General features: G+C 45.9%; 1 protein-coding gene across 1 annotated transcript in view; it reads left to right on the forward strand.

Annotated features, from left to right (window-relative positions):
• cacna1g (calcium channel, voltage-dependent, T type, alpha 1G subunit) overlaps positions 1–26,833 on the forward strand; it is a 311,200-nt gene that overhangs the window by 90,657 nt on the left and 193,710 nt on the right. Inside the window, exon 3 of the mRNA XM_042306304.1 lies at positions 23,358–23,469. Within this exon, the coding sequence (XP_042162238.1) occupies positions 23,358–23,469 (112 nt within the window). The remainder of the gene's footprint in view (positions 1–23,357; positions 23,470–26,833) is intronic.

Genomic DNA, 26,833 nt, shown 5'->3' on the forward strand with positions numbered 1-26,833 from the left:
GGCTAGAGGGAGGGAAAGAGGGATGGCTAGAGGAGGAGAGGGATGGCTAGAGGGAGGGAAAGAGGGATGGCTAGAGGTAGGGAAAGAGGGATGGCTAGAGGGAGGGAAAGAGGGATGGCTAGAGGGATGGCTAGAGGGAGGGAGGGATGGCTAGAGGGAGGGAGAGAGGGAGGAGAGAGGGATGGCTAGAGGGAGGGAAAGAGGGATGGCTAGAGGGAGGAGAGAGGGAGGGAGAGAGGGCTGGCTAGAGGGAGGGAAAGAGGGATGGCTAAAGGGAGGGAAAGAGGGATGGCTAGAGGGAGGGAGAGAGGGGGAGAGAGGGCTGGCTAGAGGGAGGGAGAGAGGGAGGGAAAGAGGGATGGCTAGAGGGAGGGAAAGAGGGATGGCTAGAGGGAGAGAAAGAGGGATGCTAGAGGGAGAGAGGGATGGCTAGAGGGAGGGAAAGAGGGAGGGAGAGAGGGAGGGAGAGAGGGCTAGCTAGAGGGAGGGAAAGAGGGATGGCTAGAGGGAGGGAGAGAGGGATGGCTAGAGGGGGGGAGAGAGGGATGTTTAGAGGGAGGGAAAGAGGGATGCTAGAGGGAGGGAGAGAGGGAGGGAGAGAGGGATGGCTAGAGGGAGGGAGAGAGGGCTGGCTAGAGGGAGGGAGAGAGGGATGGCTAGAGGAGGGAGATAGGGATGGCTAGAGGGATGCTAGAGTGAGGGAGAGAGGGCTGGCTAGAGGCAGGGAGAGAGGGAAGGAAAGAGGGATGGCTAGAGGGAGGGAAAGAGGGAGGGAGAGGGAGGGAGAGAGGGCTGGCTAGAGGGAGGGAAAGAGGGATGGCTAGAGGGAGGGAGAGGGATGGCTAGAGGGAGGGAAAGAGGGATGGCTAGAGGTAGGGAAAGAGGGATGGCTAGAGGGAGGGAGAGAGAACGGGATGGCTAGAGGGAGGGCGAGAGGGATGGCTAGAGGGAGGGAAAGAGGGATGGCTAGAGGGAGGAAAGAGGGATGGCTAGAGGGAGGGAGAGAGGGATGGCTAGAGGGAGGGAAAGAGGTAGGGAGAGAGGGATGGCTAGAGGGAGGGAGAGAGGGCTGGCTAGAGGGAGGGAGAGAGTGATGGCTAGAGGGAGGGCTAGAGGGAGGGAGAGGGATGGCTAGAGGGAGGAAAGAGGGATGGCTAGAGGTAGGGAAAGAGGGATGGAGAGAGGGAGGGAGAGAGAACGGGATGGCAAGAGGGAGGGCGAGAGGGATGGCTAGAGGAACGGAAAGAGGGATGGCTAGAGGGATGGCTAGAGGGAGGGAAAGAGGGATGGCTAGAGGGAGGGAGAGAGGGATGGCTAGAGGGAGGGAAAGAGGGATGGCTAGAGGTAGGGAAAGAGGGATGGCTAGAGGGAGGGAGAGAGAGGAGGGAAAGAGGGATGGCTAGAGGGATGGCTAGAGGGAGGGAGGGATGGCTAGAGGGAGGGAGAGAGGGAGGGAGGGAGAGAGGGATGGCTAGAGGGAGGGAAAGAGGGATGGCTAGAGGGAGGGAGAGAGGGAGGGAGAGGGCTGGCTAGAGGGAGGAAAGAGGGATGGCTAAAGGGAGGAAAGAGGGATGGCTAGAGGGAGGGAGAGAGGGGGGAGAGAGGGCTGGCTAGAGGGAGGGAGAGAGGGAGGGAAAGAGGGATGGCTAGAGGGAGGGAAAGAGGGATGGCTAGAGGGAGAGAAAGAGGGATGGCTAGAGGGAGAGAGGGCTGGCTAGAGGAGGGAGAGAGGAGGGAGAGAGGGCTGGCTAGAGGGAGGGAAAGAGGGATGGCTAGAGGGAGAGAGAGAGGGATGGCTAGAGGGGGAGAGAGGATGTTTAGAGGGAGGGAAAGAGGGATGCTAGAGGGAGGGAGAGAGGAGGGAGAGAGGGAGAGAGGTATGGCTAGAGGGAGGGAGAGAGGGCTGGCTAGAGGGAGGGAGGGATGGCTAGAGGGAGGGAAAGAGGAATGGCTAGAGGGAGGGAAAGAGGGAGGGAGAGAGGGATGGCTAGAGGGAGGGAGAGAAGGCTGGCTAGAGGGAGGGAGAGAGGGATGGCTAGAGGGAGGGAGATAGGGATGGCTAGAGGGATGGCTAGAGGAGGGAGAGGGGCTGGCTAGAGGCAGGGAGAGAGGAAGGAAAGAGGGATGGCTAGAGGGAGGGAGAGAGGGATGGCTAGAGGGAGGGAAAGAGGTAGGGAGAGAGGGATGGCTAGAGGGAGGGAGAGAGGGCTGGCTAGAGGGAGGGAGAGAGGGATGGCTAGAGGGAGGGAAAGAGGGATGGCTAGAGGGAGGGAGGGAGAACGGGATGGCTAGAGGGAGGGCGAGAGGGATGGCTAGAGGGAGGGAAAGAGGGATGGCTAGAGAGGGAGGGAAAGAGGGATGGCTTGAGGGAGGGAGAGAGGGATGGCTAGAGGGAGGGAAAGAGGTAGGGAGAGAGGGATGGCTAGAGGAAGGGAGAGAGGGCTGGCTAGAGGGAGGGAGAGAGGGATGGCTAGAGGGAGGGAAAGAGGGATGGCTAGAGGGAGGGAGAGGGATGGCTAGAGGGAGGGAAAGAGGGATGGCTAGAGGTAGGGAAAGAGGGATGGAGAGAGGGAGGGAGAGAGAACGGGATGGCTAGAGGGAGGGCGAGAGGGATGGCTAGAGGAACGGAAAGAGGGATGGCTAGAGGGATGGCTAGAGGGAGGGAAAGAGGGATGGCTAGAGGGAGGGAGAGAGGGCCTGCTAGAGGGAGGGAGAGAGGGCCTGCTAGAGGGAGGGAGAGAGGGCTGGCTAGAGGGAGGGAGGGATGGCTAGAGGGCGGGAGAGAGGGATGGCTAGAGAGAGGGAGAGAGGGCTGGCTAGAGGGAGGGAGAGAGGGATGGCTAGAGGGTGGGAGAGATGGATGGCTAGAGGGAGGGAAAGAGTGATGGCTAGAGGGAGGGAGAGAGGGATGGCTAGAGGGGTGGCTAGAGGGAAGGAGAGAGGGATGAGAGATAATTTATTTTCTGCATTAAAGATGGACATGGCATTCAGATCAATTATTTTACTCTTTCTGTCTTTTCCTCCTCTTCCTCTCTCTGATGACCCTTGCTCCCTCTTTGTCTCTGATTCCTCCTCAATGTTTTTCTGCCTCTTCTCTCTTGCCTCCTAATCACGTTTTCTACCTCCTCCCTCCTTATCCCCAGCAGTGTCAGTAGTGTGGGTGGACTGGTCCACTGGGGGCTTTGTGGGGGAGTTAGGATGAGGTTTGGGCACACACACACGCAAGCACACACACACACACACACACACACACACACACATATCTGTTCCTGTGGGTTGGCAGTTGTCTCTGGGTTCTATATTGGCAGCAGAGTGTCTGTCACAGAGAAAGTAACACCACATCTGTCATCCTAATTGACAGAGAGGTGCTGGGCAGCGTTTTTTTTTTTGTGTGTCCATGGGTTATTTAAGTATGGTGTTAGCAGGGTGTTGATGTCTCCTAGTGCTCTTTAAGTACCGTGACACTGGTGTGTGTGTCTGTGTCTGTGTGTGTCTCGGGTGTGAAATAATTTTGTTAAGTGTTGACCAATGGTGCGTTCTGAAGGAGCCAGCACACATGCTGTGAATGACTGTTTTGGTGTGTGTACCAGTTGATCTGCGTTATTATAATAGAACCCTATACATATGTAATCTCTCTGTGTACTCTTGATTATGAAGGTATTAGGGTGCACACTACAGTGTGAAGTGTGATCGAAGTGCTCTGAGTAAGGCTGTAAGTGCTATTAGACAGTTCTCAGAACTCATTATGACCGACTGCAAGTAGCTTTAAAGTGATTGATTTGTGGTTGATTTGTGGTCAGATAAGTTTTAGGACCATGTTGTCGAATGCTACAAATAATTTGATCACCCTCTTGCAGGGGAACTTTCATGCAATGCAGGACATGTCAAACTTGTGGTGTATTTAAAGTTTAAAAAGGCTTCCACAAAATTCAGACTTGATTTTGCCTTCCAAAAAAATGTCCATCATTTTCCTACTGTAGCAAACGGGCACAAATTAAAATTCTACACCTGCACTTGAGTAGGGGTTGTGGTCTTGGCTCTTAACGTGCTCTTTTTGGCCTCCGAGTGGCGCAGTGGTCTAAGGCACTGCATCTCAGTGCTAGAGGCGTACCTACAGACCCTGGTTCAATTCCAGGTTGTATCACAACCGGCCGTGATTGGGCGGCGCACAATTGGCCCAGCGTCGTCCAGGTTTGGCCGGGGTGAACAGTCCTCGTAAATAAGAATTTGCTCTTAACTGACTTGCCTAGTCAAATAAAGGTGAAATAAAACTAATGAATGTGTCAGTTGGGAGTGCATGGAAAGGACAATATATAACAGGGTATTTGCCATGCAGCATATCATAGTGGGCCTATCATCGAAAAGGCTGAAATTTACATGTTTTATTGAATTGAAAAATCAGTGGAGATATATATATATATATTATGTATACCCTTTTCAGGTACAGTCATTCTTAAAAACATCTTATGCAGAGAGCATAACACCGCATTTTCACCAGCTCATCCCCCTTACCGAAGCATTTTCTCTCTGTGTTCTCTCTGCTTTTCTCTGTAGGAGAGAGAGAGAGATCACCTAAGAATTGCACTAGGTAACATTTCCATGAGCCACAACATGAATCTTTAAATACCATGTATTATTGATACGGCCATAATCTTACCCTACTGTAAGATGTACACTGTATATTTCTACTGTATACTGCACTGCGGTGGTTGTGTACATTTGCATTGGCACAGCTACCTTTCCACTCTACACAAACATGTCTTCTTAGCCTACGAATTTGGAAAACATATTATGAATGATTTTGTCAAGGGACGGTGTGAAAAAGTTTTTTTTAGTGATACATTAAGCCGTCACAATACTTTTTAAATTGAAGAGAATAGAATAGCATTTTTTTTTTTTTTTGCTGTCTCCCAGATATATACAGCACTAGTCAAAAGTTTGGACACACCTACTCATTCCAGGGTTTTTCTATATTGTAGAATAATATTGAAGACATCAAAACTATGAAATAACACATATGGAATCAGGTAGTAACCAAAATAGTGTGAAACAAAACAAAATATATTTGACATTTTAGATTCTTCAAAGTAGCCACCCTTTGCCTTGACAGCTTTGCACACTCTTGGCATTCGCTCAACCAGCTTCATGAGGTGGTCACCTGGAATCCATTTCAATTAACAGGTGTGCCTTGTTAAAAGTTAATTTTGGGAATTTCTTAACTTCTTAATGCGTTTGCGCCAATCAGTTGTGTTGTGACAAGGTAGGGGTGGTACAAAGAAGATAGTCCTATTTGGTAAAAGACCGAGTCCTTATTATGGTAAGAAAAACTCAAATAAGCAAAGAGAAATGACAGTCCATCATTACTTTAAGGCATCAAGGTCAGTCAATATGGAAAATCAAGAACTTCTAAAGTATCTTCAAGTGCAGTCGCAAAAACCATCAAGCCTATGATGTCTCTCATGAGGACCACCACAGGAAAGGAAGACCCAGAGTTACCTCTGCTGCAGAGGATAAGTTCATTAGAATTAACTGCACCTCAGATTGCAGCCCAAATAAATGCTTCACATAGTTCTAGTAACAGACACATTTCAACATCAACTGTTCAGAGGAGACGAATCAGGCCTTCGTGGTCGAAGAAGAAACCACTACTAAAGGACATCAATAAGAAGAAGAAATTTGCTTGGGCCAAGAAAATGAGAATGGACATTAGACCGGTGGAAATCTGCCCTTTGGTTTTTTGAGTCAAAATTTGAGATTTTTGGTTCCAACAGGCTGTGTCTTTGTGAGACGCAGAGTAGGTGAAAGGAGGGTATCGCATGTGTGGTTCCCATCGTGAAGCATGGAGGAGGTGTGATGGTGTGGATGTGCTTTGCTGGTGACACTGATTTATTTAGAATTCAAGGCACACTTAACCAGCATGGCTACCACAGCATTCTGCAGCGATATGCCATCCCATCTGGTTTGCACTTAGTGGGACTATCATTTGTTTTTCAACAGGACTAGGAGCCAACACATCTCCAAGCTGTGTAAGGGCTATTTGACCAAGAAGGAGAGTGATGGAGTGCTGCATCAGATGACCTGGCCTCCACAATCACCGACCTCAACCCAATTGAGATGGCTTGGGATGAGTTGGACCGCAGAGTGAAGGAAAAGCAGCCAACAAGTGCTCAGCATATGTGGGAACTCCTTTAAGACTGTTGGAAAAGCATTCCAGGTGAAGCTGGTTGAGAGAATGCCAAGAGTGTGCAAAGCTATCCTCAAGGCAAAGGGTGGCTACTTTGAAGAATCTAAAATCTAGAATACATTTTGATTTGTTTAACACCTTTTTGGTTATTATATCATTTCATATGTGTTATTTCATAGTTTTGATGTCTTCACTATTATTATACAATGTAGAAAATAGTAAAATAAAGAAAAACTCTTGAATGAGTAGGTGTGACCAAACTTTTGACTGGTACTGTATATATCCAAAAAGATGACTACAAAAAAGCACTTGAAAGCAACTGGATGATCATCAAGAGTCTTGGAAGAATGTGCTATGGACAGATGAGTCAAAGTAGAACTTTTTGGAACGGCATGGGTCCCATTATTCTTGGCAAAAACCAAACTCTGCATTCCACTGTAAGAACCTTATATCGACGGTCAAGCATGGTGGGGGTTGTGGGATTGTTTGGGGATGCTTTGCTACCTCAGTACCTAGACATCTTGCCTTAATAGAAGGAACCATGAATTCGGCTCTGTATCAGATAATTCTACAGAATGTCAGGCCGCCCGTTTTTGAGCTGAAGCTGAAGCGAAACTGTGTCATGCAGCAAGACAATGATCCAAAACACACAAGGATCAAGTCTAAATGAAAATGGTTCAAAAGCAACACATTTGAAGATTTCTAATGCCTAGTCAAAGTCCGGACTTAACCCCAATTGAGATGTGGCAGGACTTGAAACAAGCAGTAAATGCTTGAAAACCCCAAAATGTTGCTGAGTTAAAGCAGTTCTGCATGCAAGAGTGGGCCAAAATCCCTACACAGTGATGTAAGAGACTGATCAACAGCTACAGGAAGCATTCGGATGCAGTCATTGCAGCTAAAGACGGCACAACCAATTATTGAGTGTAAAGGGGCAATACATTTTTTTCACACAGGGGAATTGGGTGTTCCATACATTTTTTTAAATAATTAAATATGTAAAGTAAGTATCAATTTAGTTTATTTGTCAACTCAGGTTCCCTTTATCTAATAATAGCTTTTGGTTGAAGATCTGATAACGTTCAGTATCAAAAATATCAAAAATAGAGAAAATCAGAAAGGGGACAAATTATTTTTCACGGCACTATATATAGTATATATAATCTCCATAGACAGACATTGGCAGTAGAATGGCCTTACTGAATACCTCACTGACATTCAATTTTGCACTGTCATAAGATGCTACCTTTCCAAAAAGTCAGTTTTCTGCCTTGCTAGAGCTGCCCTTGTCAACTGTAAGTGCTGTTATTGGGAAGTAGAAACGTCTAGGAGCAACAATGGCTCAGCCGCGAAGTGGTAGGCCACACAAGCTCACAGAATGGAAGCGCATAGCGCGTAAAAATCGTCTGTCTTCAGTTGTAACACTCACTACCGAGTTCCAAACTGCCTCTGGAAGCAACGTCCGCACAATAACTGTTCGTTGGGAGCTTTTTGAAATGGGTTTCCATGGCTGAGCAGCCGCGCACAAGCCTAAGATCACCATGCGCAATGCCAAGCGTCGGCTGGCGTGGTGTAAAGCTCGCCGCCATTGGACTCTGGGGTGATGAATCACACTTCACCATCTGGCAGTCCGATGGATGAATCTGAGTTTGGCGGATGCCAGGAGAACAATACCTGCCCGAATGCATAGTGCCAACTGTAAAGTTTGGTGGAGGAGGAATAATGGTCTGGAGATGTTTTTCATGGTTCGGGATAAGCCCCTTAGTTCCAGTGAAGGGAAACCTTAACGCTACAGCATACCATTCTAGACGATTCTGTGCTTCCAACTTTGTGGCTACAGTTTGGGGAAGGCCCTTACCTGTTTCAGCAGGACAATGCCCTTGTGCACAAAGCAAGGTCCATACAGAAATTGTTTGTCGAGATCGGTGTGGAAGAACTTGACTGGCCTTCAAAGAGCCCTGACCTTAAGCTCATCGAACACCTTTGGGATGAATTGGAACGCCGACTGCGAGCCAGGCCTGATCGCCCAACATCAGTGCCCAATCTCACTAATGCTCTTGTGGTTGAATAGAAGCAAGTCTCCGCAGCAATGTTTCAGCATCTTGTGGAAAGCCTTCCCAGAAGAGTGGAGGCTGTTGTAGCAGCAAAGAGGGGACCAATTACGTATTAATGCCCATGATTTTGGAATGAGATGTTCAAGGGTCCACACACTTTTGGTCATGTAGTGTACCTTTGTTTGGTTGTAGTGTGTAATAGTCTCCGGTTCTCTCTTTATTGTTTCCCCGTCGTCTTGTTATTCTTCAGCACCGTTGTGCCTTTGCGTAGACGGAGGGATTTCCCTACTCACTTTGTTCATTGTGCCGGCCAATGACAGTAATGCAAAGAAATTGTCCATGGTGACATTTCTCCCCGACTTAAGGTTCCACAAGCCTCATCACCACAGTCTCCAACAGTCTTCACCCGATGTCCGATGTGGATCAGCATGTACAATTACTTACGTTCTCACTGGGTAGCCTAGACCAGTGGCTCCCAACCTTTTCACGGTTCCTGTACCACCAACTGAGTTTTGCTCTGTCCAGAGTACCCCTGAAATAGCCCCCCCACCCATGTACATTTTACCAGTATCTCATGAGTCTTCTCTTCATCTGTGGTGGATAGGCCAAGTACCCCCGGGTGTCCTAGTACCCCTGGAATGGAAACCACTGGCCTAGAGTAGACTGATAAGACAGGATTCAGTGGACTGATATGGTCAGGGGCGAAAATCTGATATCAACTTTGGAGGGGACAATTACATGGAATTGTCTCAAGAGCAATTCCTGAGGGGGACACCAAGAGCAGTGCTGTAACACATAGCCTACGTTGTAATATGTTAAATGTATATTGAGGAACCATAATTACCACTACTGGATAATTGATAGGTACAGTAGTTAAATGAAGGGTTGCCCTAACTTGTTAAAATGTTTAAATCATTATAATACTACTACTAAGTAGTTAGTATAAATAGTTATAGCAGTGTTCCTTATCAGTCCAGTATGTATGCAGGTATTTGTATTTACAACCAGCAATACCAAGGAAGGCCTGTAGGCGGTAATGGTACTGTACACTGTATGGGTTGCAGGTTTCATAAATACAATGAACATGGTGCGATCTCATCTCAAAGAATTAAATTAAATATTAAATATCATTAAATATGTGCCACTGAGTCTATTACAACATCTTTACAAGAACAAAACGCTCAGAATAAGTACAGTTCCAAAAGCAAGATAACTACTTAAATGAAAAACCCAAACAAATCAACCAAAATATCCTTCAGAAATACTTAGTTATTGTTCAGTCAGTGTCTCAACTCTTCAAACAACAGCTATGGACAAGTATGTCACACAAAGTATGCAATTTTAAATAAAATAAAATAAATCATTAGTAAGTGTACTGTCATGTACTAAAAACGACTAAACAAAATAAAAACTAACATACTATACAGCAGGGGGTCTCAAACAGGGTAGGTGGACCCCTAGGGGTCCCTGGTGTAATGGCAAGGGGTCCATGAAATAAAAAAGTGTAATGAACGTATTCAGCAGCACAAGGATTCCACTAACTTTACATATAATATAGAGGGGGTGGAGATCCCTGAGGACCACTCAAAACCTTGCCTGCCTTTCCTCAAAATATGCAGGGGTTCCAGTACTCAAAAAAGGTTGAGAACCACTGCTATACACACTATACACACTACTGATCAAAATGCTTGAGGGTTTCAATGGATCCAACAAATTGCTGGCAGATATTTTTCTTCAAGACTGTCCAGCCTGTCTTTATGTACATTACAGACAAAATTCTGATCAGCACCTCAACTTGGTCAACCAACCCCCGCACCTCCACTGGAAGCCTCCTGAGGACCTCTGCTGCCTCTCAACTGCTGCTACAGGGGTATTTGTTGCGAAAGAGAATCTATTTTCAGCTCAGGGTACTGATCTAGAGACTCATCCAACTCCCCCATGAGAAGCACTCTTTCCAACTTTTACAGAATGTTTAGACTGTCCTGGTCAAAACGGTCGCCAAACTGAACCTCCACACCATCCAACACTTAAAAAAATTCTGCCCTATAGTGATCCACTGCTTTGCCAGTAAATCGTCTTGATTTTGTCTCAATAGATTCAATCAATGTTGTTGCTTTCTCAAACAGTGCAAGGTAGCTTTCGTCATTTCTGCTGTTTACCCCACGCGCTGGATAACTGGACACTGATTGGATTCAGCTGATGTGCTGTTACAGTTACACAGTGGTGGTGAGTTTGGCAGTTTTGATGTGCTGTTACAGTTACACAGTGGTGGTGAGTTTGACAGTTTTGATGTGCTGTGAATTTTACAATGGCTTTTCTCCAGTTCCAAAATCCTGCACTAATGAAGGCAGCATCCGCTCTTTGGCCAATAGATGGCTGGCTTGAAAACCCTTGGTTACACTGAAAACAACACTCCTTTTATTGATGGATTATAAGGTAGCCAGGGGAAATTGCCAAACCACCTCTCTTGAAATCTCACAACACTCTGTTGGCAAGAGTTTGCGGTTCTATAAATTGTGGGTGTGGCTGATATGGTTTAGTGCCATCACTGAGGTAACTGGACAATGCTGTGCCACTGTCCCTTATACTGGTGCTGCTGGCAACAAGGTTGACACCTGGGCCTGCTGTGGCTATGCCACTGTCCCCTATACTGGTGCTGCTGGCAACAAGGGTGACACCTGGTCATGCCGTGGCTGTGCCACTGTCCCCTATACTGGTGCCGCTGAAAACAAGGTTAATCACAACAGCAATACCATTGCCTTAAACAAATCTTAGTTCAGTCACCAGTTTAAGTTGAGAGTGGGGGTATCCATGGCATTTTCCAATTATGTCCCTATTTTACAAATGTAGAACCTTTCATAATGTTGTCAAACAAAGACTCAACAAACTTACCTGAGACTCCCTGCCAGTCTGTCCCTGCCCATCTGTCCCCAGCTCTGCTGTCTGTGTGCCCTCTGTTGCCTGATCTGCCTAATGACATCATTGTGAAACATTTCCATTAGCATTTCACTTCTTTCTAATGAACATTTTATCAACTAGTCTTAGGCTACTAGGGTTCTTGCTTTGCGTTTTGGTGCACTGAAAAATACTGTCTTTTTACTTTTTTCTGACATTTTTCTACCTGGCTAGCTGCACAAACACACGCACACACACACACACACACACACAGTAGATGTGCAAAAGGAGATGTGCTTCTATCATAAGAATTTATGAAAAAATGACATGCCCTATCTTCTGTCATTCTATATGGGCTTCGATCTAAAAGGTAGCTAGCAAATGTGAAACGGATTGCAGTGACAAGAGTTGACAGCTGTATGAGTTCACCATTTACACAACATTTTTTCCTTTATTTAACTAGGCAAGTCAGTTAAGAACAAATTCTCATTTACAATGACAGCCTAGGAACAGTGGACAATCTACGACAGATTTGTACCTTGTCAGCTCGGGGGTTTGAACTTGCAACCTTCCGGTTACTAGTCCAACGGTTTAACCACTAGGCTACCCTGCCGCCCCAACATATGCTGCAACCTTTTGCAAAGCTAGCGAGCACCAATTCCACTTCTGTGGTGTTTGCTATAATCTTTGCTATTGTCAGTTTACTCCAAGATCAGCACACGTGCTTCAAAGTCCCATAGCGACAATTTAGTTTTTGCAACGAGACCATTAAAGATATTTAAGACAATGGTAGAAGAGAGTGTAGTTCTGTTCAGTTGGGAGTTCAGTTTATCGCTAACCTTATCACAGGGACTTTGAAGCACTACAGCTGCATGCTGATCTTGGAATAAACTGACGATAGCAAAGATTCCATCTTTGACGGCGCCACATAAATGGAATAGGTACTAGCTAGCTTGATAGTCAATGTTTGCCCGCTAGCTCTGCAAATTCAGCTAGTGTGTGTGTAAACCCTGCCAACATAAATAAAACAAATATTTAAAATCCATTGCTATGGCGCGATTGACTGGATTAACCTCACGTCAATTACGTGCATTGAGTGCCTTTCAGACAGTAGATACGAACCTTCTGTTACCTGCCAGATAAGGAACTGGCAGTGGATCAAACCATTGTGAGGCAAAGTGCGGGGGTCACAATCTTTTGAAACTTAAAAACACGCTATTGAGTGTCTATAATCAGCACAAGTGCTTTCATTGCGTATTATTAATATTATTGAAATTACATAGTTATGTTTACAGTGATATATTGGGGGGAGAAATCATATTTTTCCCAGGATGGGGGGTTCGGGTCCTCCCCATCCCCACTGGGATTTCCGCCTATGGATATAGGGTACACTGTTTTGAGATTAGAATAGATCAAAACAGTAGAATGGCCGACCCTGTTTTTAATTCACAATTGGTGATTTGCATACTTCTACATTGTTCGCTTCCCCTTACTCATCAACTCCCCCATTCATCCCCTTTCTCACCCATCATATTTTAGTTCATTTATTTCATCTGTTGTTGTACGTGTGAAATTTGTTTCGGTATAGTTTAGGTTCAGTTTCGAGGAATCTAAACTACTATCGGGGTGACTGTCAGCTGAGCACTGCACATTCAACTGTCAGGAGAAGGATGGGCAATGGGGGGAAAACCATTCACAAAATGACATGCCCTCCTAAAACTGGTTATAACTGCAGTTGTGTTTGTGATATTAAGATTCTAACACCGACACTGTGTTATATGGACTTATTTTGGAAAAGTCTAGAACGGAAGCGGGGAAGACAAAAAAAAAAGTACTTTTTTTTGCTTTAATTCAGAGCTGCTTTCGTGTTAAACTAGATGATTTTTTTTTTTCAGCATACATTTTCAGTGAAAAATCGTTAGAAATGGAATTGACCATATAAAGACTTTACTATTTACTTGAGATATTAAACCTTTACTAAATAAATACATGACCATATCCTGAGAGCTGGAGGGAGCTGTTTGCTCACATCCAGTCAGAACATGGTGGCAGGCGGCAGGTAGCCTAGTGGTTAAGAGTGTTGGTCCAGTAACCGAAAGGTTGCTGGTTCCAATCCCTGAGCATACAAGGTGGACAAATCTGCTGTTCAGCCTTTGAGCAAGGCAGTTAACCCCCATAAAACTGTTGCTCTTTGGGCACCATTGACGTGGATGCTAAGGCAACCCCCCCCCACTCTGATTCAGAGGGGTTGGGTAAAATGTGGAAGACACATTTTGGTTGAATGCATTCAGTTGTGCAACTACCCAGGTATCCCCCATCCCAAAAATAATATCTCCCCTGTTCTCTCTTGGGTTTACCCACCCTATCTTACAGATGTCCAGACAGATAGGCACACGGACACACACACACACCTCTGCTGCGGCCTGTCGGTTGCTAAGAAATGCTGTTTCCGGAGTCCTGGACTCAGCTGAGCATCCCAAGGTCTCCTGCACAGTCACATCTCTACCACCGTGGAGTCAATCACCTTGACGATAAGGCCGTGCTGTCCTGTTGGTACACTACTATATGTCACTTCAATTTAGCCTGGCTGGGCTGCAGTCAAACTGTAATTCCACATAGCTCCAACAATCCTAAAACATGAGGCAAATCAGGGTGAGAGAAAAAAATAATAAACTCAAATAATAAACTCAATGTTTGTCCACCGTGTAACGCTTCTTTAAGTGAGGAGAGAAGAAGAGTGAGACTGCACGGATGTAAAGAGAGAGACAGAGAGTGAGACTGCACGGATGTAAAGAGAGAGACAGAGAGTGAGACTGCACGGATGTAAAGAGAGAGACAGAGAGTGAGACTGCACGGATGTAAAGAGAGAGACAGAGAGTGAGACTGCACGGATGTAAAGAGAGAGACAGAGAGTGAGACTGCACGGATGTAAAGAGAGAGACAGAGAGTGAGACTGCACGGATGTAAAGAGAGAGACAAAGAGAGAGCGACTGCACGGTTGGGCGCACCAGGCTATTTAAGGCACTGGAGATGACATGGACTCAGCCATTGTCTGGCTTTATGGCGTAACATTGGGTATTTACCCTTAAAGCACAGAGCATAGAAGCACAGGTGGGTGACTTTGTTCTGTTGAGAGGAGGACCGGGAGAAGCGATGAGGCAGAGGAGGGAGAGAATAGCAGATTATAATGTGTGACCATGCTGGATTATCTGAGACTGGGTCCAGGTGCACAGTGACTTGCGCATTTACGGCGTCTCTTCGACGCTATAGTAACAACACTGCTTTCCATAACACTCTAAAACACAGCATGCATGTACACTGAATGGTAACGTGGTGATGCGAGTGTGGAATAAAATCGACTGCAGTTTGATGTTCCTCACCTCTCGAGAGGTAGGTCGTCGAACTTCCTCTCAGTCGACTTCCTCTCCAGAGAGCATTCCAGGGGTGAACTAGCTGTCTGGAATGAGGAAAGCAGAGCGTCTAAAATAGTATGTTTGAAAACCGTGTTTGAAGAGAGAGATTTAATGATGTAGCACATAGCAGTGCGGACATCAGAGAACTTCAAAGTTACAACTTCTTACACTTTGTCCTGTGTGTTTAACATTGAGGTCTGCACCTGTCTCTTTCTCTTTTACACACACACACACACACACACACACACACACACACACACACACACACACACACACACACACACACACACACACACACACACACACACACACACACACACACACACACACACACACACACACACACACACACACACACACATACATACACACACACACAGTAAATCTTTCATGAGAATACTCCCGCCTTCCTTTTCTCTCCTCTCTCTTCTATCTCTCTTTTCATTCTGACACGTTCACAGCTTTCCCCCCAAGCGGGTTCATCTCTGTCAATCCCTTCACAAAAAGATGGGGAGACGCTGGCGGAGACAGAAAGTGAGAGAAAATGTTTGAGAGAGAGATGTGAGAGAGCTTTGAGAAGTTTTGAGCGGCGTAGAAGGGGTGGAGAGGGAGGAAAGGAGAGGTAGGGAGGGGAAGAGATAAGGGTATGTGCGGGGAGAGGTTGTTTCTGGCCTTTTCAGGAACTTTTCCCTGCAGTTCTACCTGAGGGTTTAAGGTGTGTGTTTCTGAAGCTTTGAAAAGTTTGGCCTCTGAGGTACAGAATGTGCATACATACTGCATACTATACTATATCAGAGAGAGAGAAAGAGAGAGAGAGCGATACAGACAGAGAGAGAAGATATATTAAAGAGAGCGATGGCAGCAGCCCTCTTGACTGTTTTCGGAGGCCATTTTGTAATCGCCTCGGCAACGATTTCCTGTCCAGAAACATTAGACTGTGAACAGCTCCAATTAAACCACAGTTCCACGATTTCATTCTAACTCCTCTCTCTGAGAAACAAAGGTGACAAAACACTAAATCCTCATTTGCCACCTCTTGTAGTTCTCTCCTCTTCCCTCTCTGCCTTTCCCCATCCCTCTCTCCCCACTCCCTCTCTGCCTCTCCTCTCCCAATGTCTCTCTACCTCTCCTCTCCCCATCTCTTTCTCCTCCTATCACTTTCTGAGGGATTGAATGTGAACAGGGCCTCTCTCTAGTCACATCTCCCCCTTCCTCGCTCCCCTTCTCTCTCCATATATACACACCATCCCTCCCTCCCTTCCTCCTCTCCTCTCCTCTCCTCTCCTCTCCTCTCCTCTCCTCTCCTCTCCTCTCCTCTCCTCTCCTCTCCTCTCCTCTCCTCTCCTCTCCTCTCCTCTCCTCTCCTCTCCTCTCCTCTCCTCTCCTCTCCTCTCCTCTCCTCTCCTCTCCTCTCCCTCTCCTCTCCTCTCCTCTCCATCTCCTCCATGTGATACAGTCTACTGCTTTAATTTCTCTCCTCCCCCCATGTTCCAACCCAAACTCCCAGCCTGCCCTTTTCAGGAAGTTCTAGACAGACAGACACAGGTTTTTAAAAAGTGTACCCAATGTGTCGTGACTTCACAGCCCAATGGTTCCGGCTATTCACACGGATTGGCTATTGAATGTCACCACACTTGTCTCCTCCCCACCTGTCCGTCAAACCAGGGGATGATGTCATGTTTTCACTGACTCGTTCAAAGAGGGGACAGATGAGAAAATAGGGTGAGGTGTGAGGGAGGATAGTGAGAAGAGCCTGGGGATAGGTAGACAGGAGAGAGAGAGAGAGAGCGAAAAGGGAGGAGAGAGAGGAGAGAAAAGTCCATGTTTCTTTTTGAGGAGATAACTGTAGTCTTGCAGCGTGAAGTACTCTGATCCTGAATCAAACATGACCACTCTAAACTGAGAGAAAAACATATTGAGATTGAAGAAGAGAGAGAAACAACAAGATGAGTGAAAGAGAGTAGTCTCCTTTTGAACAGCTAAGGAAGGCTTGACACTGACTAAAGTCTGTCAGAATAAAATGTTTAAATGATAGAGCTGACTGAGCGAGGGCTTTTTTTGTTGTTGTTTATGGAAGAAGTGCGTTTACGAGAACTCATGCACAGAGAAAGAACAACACTGTGAGTGAAAAACAGCATTTCACCCCTAGTGATATGAAAGTTTACCCAAACCCTTAATCTAAAGTTTCTTCTCCATCACATTCTGTAGTCAGGTTTCTCTCTCTCTTGCTCTATTGTTCTTTCCTTCTCCCTCTCTCTTTTTTTCCTCTCTCTCTCTCTCTCTCCCTCCGTCTCTCTGTTGTTTCTCAGGAATGTATGGACTTGTTGTTTGTGTCCTAGTGTGTGAGTTCTATCATTAGAGAGGGAAGGAAGGAGAGATGGATGGAGGGAAGGGCATTAAGGACTTTAAAATGGTTTCCCCCCTCATTGAAGGACTAGGCATTGGCTTTGAGAAAGGTGTGTGTGTGTGTGTGTGTGTCTGAGGGGACCCCGATGAGGGAAGGATGCTGTACAAGAATACACTGGAAGGTGTTGACGAATGTTTGATCCTGCTTTCTCTGACGAGGCTGTGTCTGTGTGTGTGTGTGTGTGTGTGTGTGTGTGTGTGTGTGTGTGTGTGTGTGTGTGTGTGTGTGTGTGTGTGTGTGTGTGGTGACAGCTCTTGCCATCAGAGAGGGTTTTTGACAGAGCATATCCCTGTGTGTCTGATCTAATTGAAACCATCCCTCAGGGCTTCATCATTTGTTTATGTGCTGACACCAACAAGGTGTTTCTCTGTGTGTGTGTCATTCTCCAGCACACACACACTTTTCTGTTTAATTACGAATCCGAAACTGAAGAGGGGGAGTAACGAAGGGAGGAGAGAAGGGCAGTTTTTAATAAGTAATTATCGATTAGATGAGTCATGTTTAATGTTTTGTTTTCTTCTTTTATCTCTCGCTGCCTCCCTGTATAACATTTTGATCGGTGATCCATTTCTTCTATAACGTCTGTACTGTGGAGTAGGGCGTTCGTAGAAACCAGGGATGGGGGTGGGGGCCAAAAAAATGATCCCTAGTTTCCCACTTGGGAAGTATCAGAATCAACCAATAGGAAGCTCTACACACACAATTTGAACTCGGATGTTCCGCGTTTCCGATAGCATGTGAAAGGTGAGTTATACACCTGTATTGCTCTGGTGCTGTCTATTGAACTGTAAAAATGTGGTAGGTTGGTTTGCTGGTCTACCCATCTTTCTTTCTGTCCACCGTTAGAGCTGTAATAGAAATGAGTGTGTGTCAACCCAACGCCATTGATCAACTGCTGATTAGCCAGACAATATGTACATTATTAATGTGAGTGTGTGTATGTGTGTCCAGTATTAATGTATCTATCTGTGTACATTATTCATTTGTCCCTACTCTGTCTGTCAGTGTTTCCATTATGAATGAAGATAGTCACCAGGCCAGATGCCAGTGGTGACATAGTGACACCACACAGTCCATCGCTAGCCCAAGAGGGGAAAGTTGCTCTGTTTAGAAAGTTACAACTATTAAGTATGAAAAGTATTCCACGTAGAATACAAGTGTATGTAGCGAATTGCCGTGGGGTTGCAGTTTGGTGTGTGTGTGTGTATGTATTTACCTGCTGTGTGTGTGTGTGTGTGTGTGTGTGTGTGTGTGTGTGTGTGTGTGTGTGTGTGTGTGTGTGTGTGTGTGTGTGTGTGTATAAAGCGAGTGATGTAGTATAATTTCCTTGTCAAACCATGATAACAATACAGTCACGGGTGTCTAGTCTCTTTGTTCTGCATTTCCCTCAGTTACGGTAACCAGGGCTGGCTGTTGCCGCCAGGCACTCTTATAGTTCTTCGTTTCCTGTTTGATGATGATGCATTTCCTCTCTTCCTGTTCTTTGGTGTGTTGCGTTTAATTGAATCCCTTTGGTGTATCATTGTGTATGCGGGTAACAGTGTTTCCTTTGGATATAGGAAAAACAGTGTTTCCTTTCGTATTTAGACCTGCGCTCCAGGTAGATGTTTCCCATCGGAACCGAATCTAAGATCAACTCATCTTCCCTCAAACCCAGCCTGAACCATTAAGGTGAAAAACACAAAACTGCCTATAGATCAATGTCTTCATCCCACGCCGAGCACTGCACCTGCTGTGGACCCAGTCTGACCCCAGTGCATTGTGGGTTGATGTGATGGACGACTGGGCGTTTTCTAATGGGATTTAAAAAATGACAGGTCGTTTGTCCTAACACAGCAAGGGCACACGCACGCACACTGGGATGACAAACGGTGTCAGTGTTTAACACAGTTAACTGGGGTGAAGTGAGGTTACTGACTGTGTTGATCTATTATCTGTAGCTTTCACAGCGTGTTTGAGTGTGTCTTTATTATATCAGGCACAGGATCGTCTGTGTTTATAAATGGTTGTTTACCTTCCATATTGATTGTGCTCACATCGTTGGCTTCAGTTCATCCTCTAACCAGATTCAGAATGCTCAGGTGGTCAATAAAATATATGTCCAATACAACAAACTGTCTTTACTTTTAGAAGTGATTCTCTGACTGAGTCTGTCTGTCTGTCTGTCTGTCTCGCCCGCTCTCTCTCTTTCTCACCCGCTCTCATTCACTCTCTCTCAAGTGATCTGAGCAAGTTAATATTCAACACTGAATCTGTGTAGATTGTTCTTGTTCCTTTAAGCTTTTTGAAAACAAATTGTTTGACTAGATACATTGCTTATAGGGAAGGGCACTCAACATGTACAGCACTGACACAAATTACTGATGATTGGCTGAAATAAGTTGATAATAAGAAGAATGTGGGAGATGTTTTGTTAGACTTCAGTGCAGCTTTTGAGATTATTAATCATAGTCCGCTGCTGAATAAACATGTGTTATGGCTTTACATCCTCTGCCATATCGTGGATCGAGAATTGCCTAACAGAACACAGAGGGTGTTCTTTAATGGATGCCTCTCTAATGTAAATCAGGTCGAATTAGGCATGCCTCAAGGTAGCTGTCTTGGCCCCTTACGTTTTTCAAATTTTACTATTGACCTACCGCTAGCCTTCAGTAAAGTGTGTTTATGTACCAGTGTGCCGATATACTAGTGCTCTTCCCGACTATAAAAATCTTGGTTGACCGAGAGCCGTCTGTTCTTTCGACCAATCAATTGGTTGAAATTTTAAAAGTGTATTTTTGCCATGAATAGACACATCATATATGTTTTAATTGAATCAGCTATATCCACTGAGCTTGGCTGATGCTTTAAGCACACGGTTTGATTAAATAATTAAGACACACGGATGACTAGAAGGAATCTGACCGCAATTGATTTTATTGTGCCTGGCTCAGACTTGCGGCACTGTGTAAATCATTTCTTTACAGCAAGTGACTGTGTGACTAGCACCCGTTGTCTTTCCTCCCTGCTGTAGCGACCACCACAATGAGCAAAGCTGTCATCATGGCAAATGGTTGCTACTTTAAAGAATCTCAAATATAAAATATATTTTGATTTGTTTAACACTTATTTGGTTACTACATGATTCTGTATGTGCTATTTCATAGGTTTGATGTCTTCACTATTATTCTACAATGAAGAAAATAGTAAAAATAAAGAAAAACTCTGCTATGAGTAGATGTGTCCAAACTTTTGACTGGTACTGTATACTGAACAAAAATATAAACGCAACATGTGCAGTTTTGTCACATGACACAATGCCACAGATGTCTTAAGTTTTGAGGGAGAGTGCAATTGGCATGCTGACTGCAGGAATGTCCACCAGAGCTGATGCCAGAGAATTTAATGATAATTTCTCTACCATAAGCCTCCTCCAACGTCGTTTTTGAGAATTTGGCCTCCAGCCGGCCTCACAACCGCAGACCACATGTAACCACGACAGCCCAGGGCCTCCACATCCAGCTTCTTCACCTGCGTGATCGTCTGAGATCAGACACCCGGACAGCTGATGAAACTGAGGAGTATTTCTGTCTGTAATAAAACCCTTTTGTGTCAAAAAACAAATTCAGACATGTTGGGCCTGGCTCCCCAGTGTGTGGGCCTATGCCCTGCCCTCGCCCACTCATGGCTGCTCCTCTGTCTAGTCATGTGAAATCCATAGATCAGGGCCTAAGGAATTTGTTCAAATTGACCGATTTCCTTACATGAACTGTAGCTCAATAAAATCGTTGAAATTGTTGCATGTTGCGTTTATATTTTTTGTTCAGTATATGTGGATGATTTATATAAAGTCCGGCACAGTTAGGCTGTTGATTATAGACCTAATTAATTAAGGGTTTCCTCTCTCCTCAATTTTCTTAGACCATTAAGGCAAGGGCTATTTTCACGTCTCCTAACTCCGCTGCTGCCTCCACCACATTGTTCTCAACACCAATATGCTGGGAAACTTTGCTATTATGCACATAGCAGCATGGTCTAGGAAGAGGCGCCAATTCAACAGCACACTGGTGTTTCAGAACCGTGGACAGCGACCGCTATCCATTTGTTATAAAATAGTCAAATTGCTATTAGTGTTGGACCATTGTTCCTATGTAATATAACCATATACATTTTCAGTAGCACATGTATTACTATGTACACTCATGACCCACTATTATACACACCAGCTACCACAGCAAATGAAAACCCTGCAACACTACCAAAACAATGCAGTCACTTTTAGAATGCTTGGCCAGATATAAGTTTGCCCTAAATATATGGAAACTGTCATGGTTAAAACATATTGATGCAACGGTAGCTAAGATGGGGGGAGAAGTCTGTCCTGGAAAAGCACTGCTCTGTTTTCTTGACATCACAATCAATAGAACAAGTCCTACAGGCCTTAGTTTTATCACGCCTGGACTACTGGCCATGTGTATGGTCAAGGCGGCTGGCCCTTAAATGTACGCGGAGGGCTAATATCATTAACATGAATGTCAATCTCTCCTGGCTCAAAGTAGAGGAGAGAGGGACTACGACCACTACTAGTCTTTGTGAGATGTATTGACGTGTTGAAAGCTCCGAGCTGTCGGTTCAAACACCTAACACACAGCTCAGACACCGTTACATACCCCACGAGACATGTCACCAGAGGTCCCTTCACAAGTCCCTAACACACAGCTCAGACACCGTTACCCCACGAGACATGTCACCAGAGGTCCCTTCACAAGTCCCTAACACACAGCTCAGACACCGTTACCCCACGAGACATGTCACCAGAGGTCCCTTCACAAGTCCCTAACACACAGCTCAGACACCGTTACCCCACGAGACATGTCACCAGAGGTCCCTTCACAAGTCCCTAACACACAGCTCAGGCACCGTTACCCCACGAGACATGTCACCAGAGGTCCCTTCACAAGTCCCTAACACACAGCTCAGACACTGTTACCCCACGAGACGTGTCACCAGAGGTCCCTTAACAAGTGCCTAACACACAGCTCAGACACCGTGACATACCCCACGAGACATGTCACCAGAGGTCCCTTCACAAGTCCCTAACACACAGCTCAGACACCGTGACATACCCCATGAGACATGTCACCAGAGGTCCCTTCACAAGTCCCTAACACACAGCTCAGACACAGTTACCCCACGAGACATGTCACCAGAGGTCCCTTCACAAGTCCCTAACACACAGCTCAGACACCGTTACATATCCCACGAGACATGTCACCAGAGGTCCCTTCACAAGTCCCTAACACACAGCTCAGACACCGTTACCCCACGAGACATGTCACCAGAGGTCCCTTCACAAATCCCTAACACACAGCTCAGACACCGTTACCCCACGAGACATGTCACCAGAGGTCCCTTCACAAGTCCCTAACACACAGCTCAGACACCGTTACCCCACGAGACATGTCACCAGAGGTCCCTTCACAAGTCCCTAACACACAGCTCAGACACCGTTACCCCACGAGACATGTCACCAGAGGTCTCTTCACAAGTCCCTAACACACAGCTCAGACACTGTTACCCCACGAGACGTGTCATCAGAGGTCCCTTCACAAGTGCCTAACACACAGCTCAGACACCATACCCCACGTGTCACAGAGGTCCCTTCACAAGTCCCTAACACACAGCTCAGACATGTCACCAGAGGTCCCTTCACAAGTCCCTAACACACAGCTCAGACACCGTTACATACCCCACGAGACATGTCACCAGAGGTCCCTTCACAAGTCCCTAACACACAGCTCAGACACCGTTACCCCACGAGACATGTCACCAGAGGTCCCTTCACAAGTCCCTAACACACAGCTCAGACACCGTTACCCCACGAGACATGTCACCAGAGGTCCCTTCACAAGTTCCTAAGTCCAGTTCAGAGTCTGGGAAACGCACAGTACTACATAAAGCCATGACTACATGGAACTCTCTTCAACATCAAGTAACTCAAGCAAGCAGTAAAATCAGATTTAAAAAATAATCAGATAAAACATCACCTCGTGGCACAACGCGGACGAACACACGCATACGCACACACTCTAACACATGCACTCAACACACATGCACACAGTATAATATTGTATCATTGTAGTATTGTACATTTTAAATTGTACATTTGTGATTGAGTGATAATGTAATAATGTATTGTATTATTTTGTTTATGATGTAGGCTGTTGTTTTGTTGTGATGTAATTATTTTATTCCTGTTTGGACTCCAGGAAGTGTAGCTGCTGCCTTGGCAGGAGCTAATGGGGATCCTAATGAATGCAAAGTACAAAATGCATACTCTAATTTCTGTGTCTTTTGTATTTTATGTAAGGCTGTGTATGATTCTAGCACCTCCCCATTGTGTTCCTTAACTCCCTATCCTCTACGTGGTTTGAACGAGCCTCCATGCTGGTGATCTTGTTGAACTGCGTCACCCTGGGGATGTTCCAACCCTGTGAGGATCACGACTGTGAGTCGGAACGATGCAAGATCCTGGAGGTATGTTCTTCATCTCTCCTTTTACCCCTCCATCGCTCTCTATCTCTGTCTGGTTTGTCTTTCTGTCTCTCTCTGTCTCCCTCTATCTCTATCTCTCGCTTTCTTTCTTTCTCCCTCTCTCCCTCTCTTCATCTCTCTGATGTCAGACAGTGAGGTGCATGCTATCACTGCAGATACATGTGCAGCCTAGAGATTCAACGCACTTTCATCCATTACATGTTCTCTCCATCCATCTCTCTCTTTCTGTTTCCCTTCTTCTTCATCTCTCCCTCTGTCTCTCTCTCTCACTCTTCCTTCATCTCTCTGTTATGAGACATGTTATCACCCTTCACCGAGAGACAATATTCTCCCCTCCCCTCATGGCCTCCTGAGCCAAGTCTAGTTCTCTGAGTATTTGTGTGCCCTTTCATGTGTGTGTGTGTGTGTGTGTGTGTGTGTGTCTGTGTGTGGCTGTGTGTGTGTGTGTGTGTGTCTGTGTGTGTCTCTGTGTGTGTGTGTGTGTTGTGTGTGTGTGTGTGTGTGTGTGTGTGTGTGTGTGTGTGTGTGTGTGTGTGTCTGTGTGTGTGTCTGTGTGTGTGTGTGTGTGTTTACATTAATAATGCTGAGTGAACTTAAAGAGAACACTAATGATCAGACTGAGTTGTTGGAGAACAACATATTTAACTTATACTCTGAGGTGTCCATTAGATGGACTGGCTACTAGCCTTACACTGCTGTTGGGCACACCTCCAGTTATAATCTTACCCGGAGTGTTTTCTCAGCAATACTTACAGACTGGTTAGTTCCGCCTCAACTTCCCCTTTAATTGATCATTAAGAGTTTTGGGAAAACGTATTGCTTATGAGTAGTTGAAATAACAATTGTGAGTCTGTGTGATTGAAACAAAAAGAAAGAGTGTGGGTGGGTGTGTGTGTGTGTGTGTCTGGTTGAAATAACATAGATAACAACATTCCAACTGAATATTCTTCGTATGAAAATATAGCCACTATGTATGCTAATTCTGCCTGTCAGAGCTCTGAATGAGATTATCGCAGGGTTCAAATACTGTCAGCTAGCATCTGTAGCCGAGACACACACACACACACACACACACACACACACACACACACACACACACACACACACACACACACACACACACACACACACACACACACACACACACACACACACACACACACACTCACACACACACACACACACACACACACACACACGTGTCTGAGTGTGTGTGAAGCTTTGGTGTGTGTGTGTGTGATACACACACACACACACGCACACACACATGCACACTCACACACACATGCAGGAGTATCTCTCCAAGTCAAACCATCTCCAAACACATATAAAATATAAACTGCTGATGCAGAGATAGAGGCTTCTCTATCGCTCCTCGCCTGGGGTTCCTCAAAACACTCGCAATCACACACACACTCTGCAGTTCCCAGAAACCCTTCCTCTGCTACAGTAACATGGAATCAGGACAAATGTCACTAGTTCCATGTCGGAATGTGGCTCAATGCTCAATGCACTCCCACCTCCCCATTTCTGCCTGCAAAACCACTCAATCATTCCAACACACGTTCTACCTCCGGCATAGAGAGTGTGTGCACTGCACAGTATCTCGCAAGGTGCATATCTGTGTGGGTTGACTTACATAGGCAGCGGTTTGTCTGTGTGTGTGTGTCAGTCCTCTCTCTGCTTTGTGTATTGAATACTGCACCAAAGGCAGCATGGCTGGAGGGGAAAGAGAGGGAGAGGAAAGAGAGGGAGTAGAGGTTAATCAGAGAAGCATTCTGAATGGGGTTCCAGTTTCATTCCTGCCCAGAGGGAGAGGATCCGTGTGGCTCCCTAAAGGATCCCGGGAAAGGATGTGATTGGCCTTTTGAACTTCCTATCGACTGTATTTTGCACTCTCTCTCTCTCTCTCTCTCTCTCTCTCTCCATTTCACTCTCTCTCTCTCTCTCTCTCTCTCTCTCTCTCATTTCACACTCTCTCTCTCTCTATTTCACACACTCTCTCTTTCACTCTCTCTTGCGCTCTCTCACTCTCTCTTGCTCTCTCGCTCTCTCTTGCTCTCTCTCACTCTCTCTCACTCTCTCTTGCTCTCTCGCTCTCTCTTGCTCTCTCTCACTCTCTCTCTCTCTTGCTCTCTCTCTCTCTCTATCCCCTCCCTCCCTCCCTGCCTCCCACCCTTCTGATATCAATATATTAACAGAGCTGAACGGATTTACAGATAATCATCATTGTCTGAACCCCAGGGTCAGATGTTATAGTCAAGGCAGGTCAGGAATCAGCTGCTTTAATAAACCAGTATCATTGTCATTGAGGCTTCTATGGCCAGTTGAATACATGGCTCAGTGGTATAGTCCAGATAGACAGGGCTAGGAGACTACAGTATAGTCATCCATAGTACAGGCCACTCGGAGAGCTAGAGAAAGTAAGAGGGTGTGTGTGCGCATGTGTCACACGCACACACGGCTGTTCCCACGGCATGATGCCATTGTTTAGGTCCAGAGCTTTACACACAAGTGTGACGAAGCACCAGAGAGACAGCAACACAGACACCCAGTGCTGTGCACTGCAGCACTATGCCTTTAAAAGAGAGATACTGCAGACATAACCAGAGTAATAAGACAGAAATAACAGCTACTGCAGACATAACCAGAGTAATAAGACAGAAATAACAGCTACTGCAGACATAACCAGAGTAATAAGACAGAAATAACATCTACTGCAGACATAACCAGAGTAATAAGACAGAAATAACAGCAACTGCAGACATAACCAGAGTAATAAGACAGAAATAAGAGCTACTGCAGACAGAATCAGAGTAATAAGACAGAAATAACAGCAACTGCAGACATAACCAGAGTAATAAGACAGAAATAAGAGCTACTGCAGACATAACCAGAGTAATAAGACAGAAATAAGAGCTACTGCAGACAGAATCAGAGTAATAAGACAGAAATAAGAGCTACTGCAGACAGAATCAGAGTAATAAGACAGAAATAACAGCTATAGTGCCTCCGGGGTGGCGCAGGGGTGTAGGGCACTACATCGCAGCGCTAGCTATGCCACCAGAGACTCTGGGTTCGTGCCCAGGCTCTGTCGCAGTCGGCCACGACCGGGAGGTCTGTGGGGCGATGCACAATTGGCCTAGCGTTGTCCGGGTTAGGGAGGGTTTGGCCGGCAGGGATATCCATGTCTCATCGCGCACCAGCGACTCCTGTGGCGGGCCGGGCACAGTGCGCGCTAACCAAGGTCGCCAGGTGCACGGTGTTTCCTCCCACACATTGGTGTGGCTGGCTTCCGGGTGCTGCATGGTTGAGTTGTGTTTCGAAGGACGCATGGCTCTCGACC

This window comes from Oncorhynchus tshawytscha, linkage group LG25 (genome assembly GCF_018296145.1).
Source record: "Oncorhynchus tshawytscha isolate Ot180627B linkage group LG25, Otsh_v2.0, whole genome shotgun sequence".
NCBI classification, from domain to species: domain Eukaryota; kingdom Metazoa; phylum Chordata; class Actinopteri; order Salmoniformes; family Salmonidae; genus Oncorhynchus; species Oncorhynchus tshawytscha.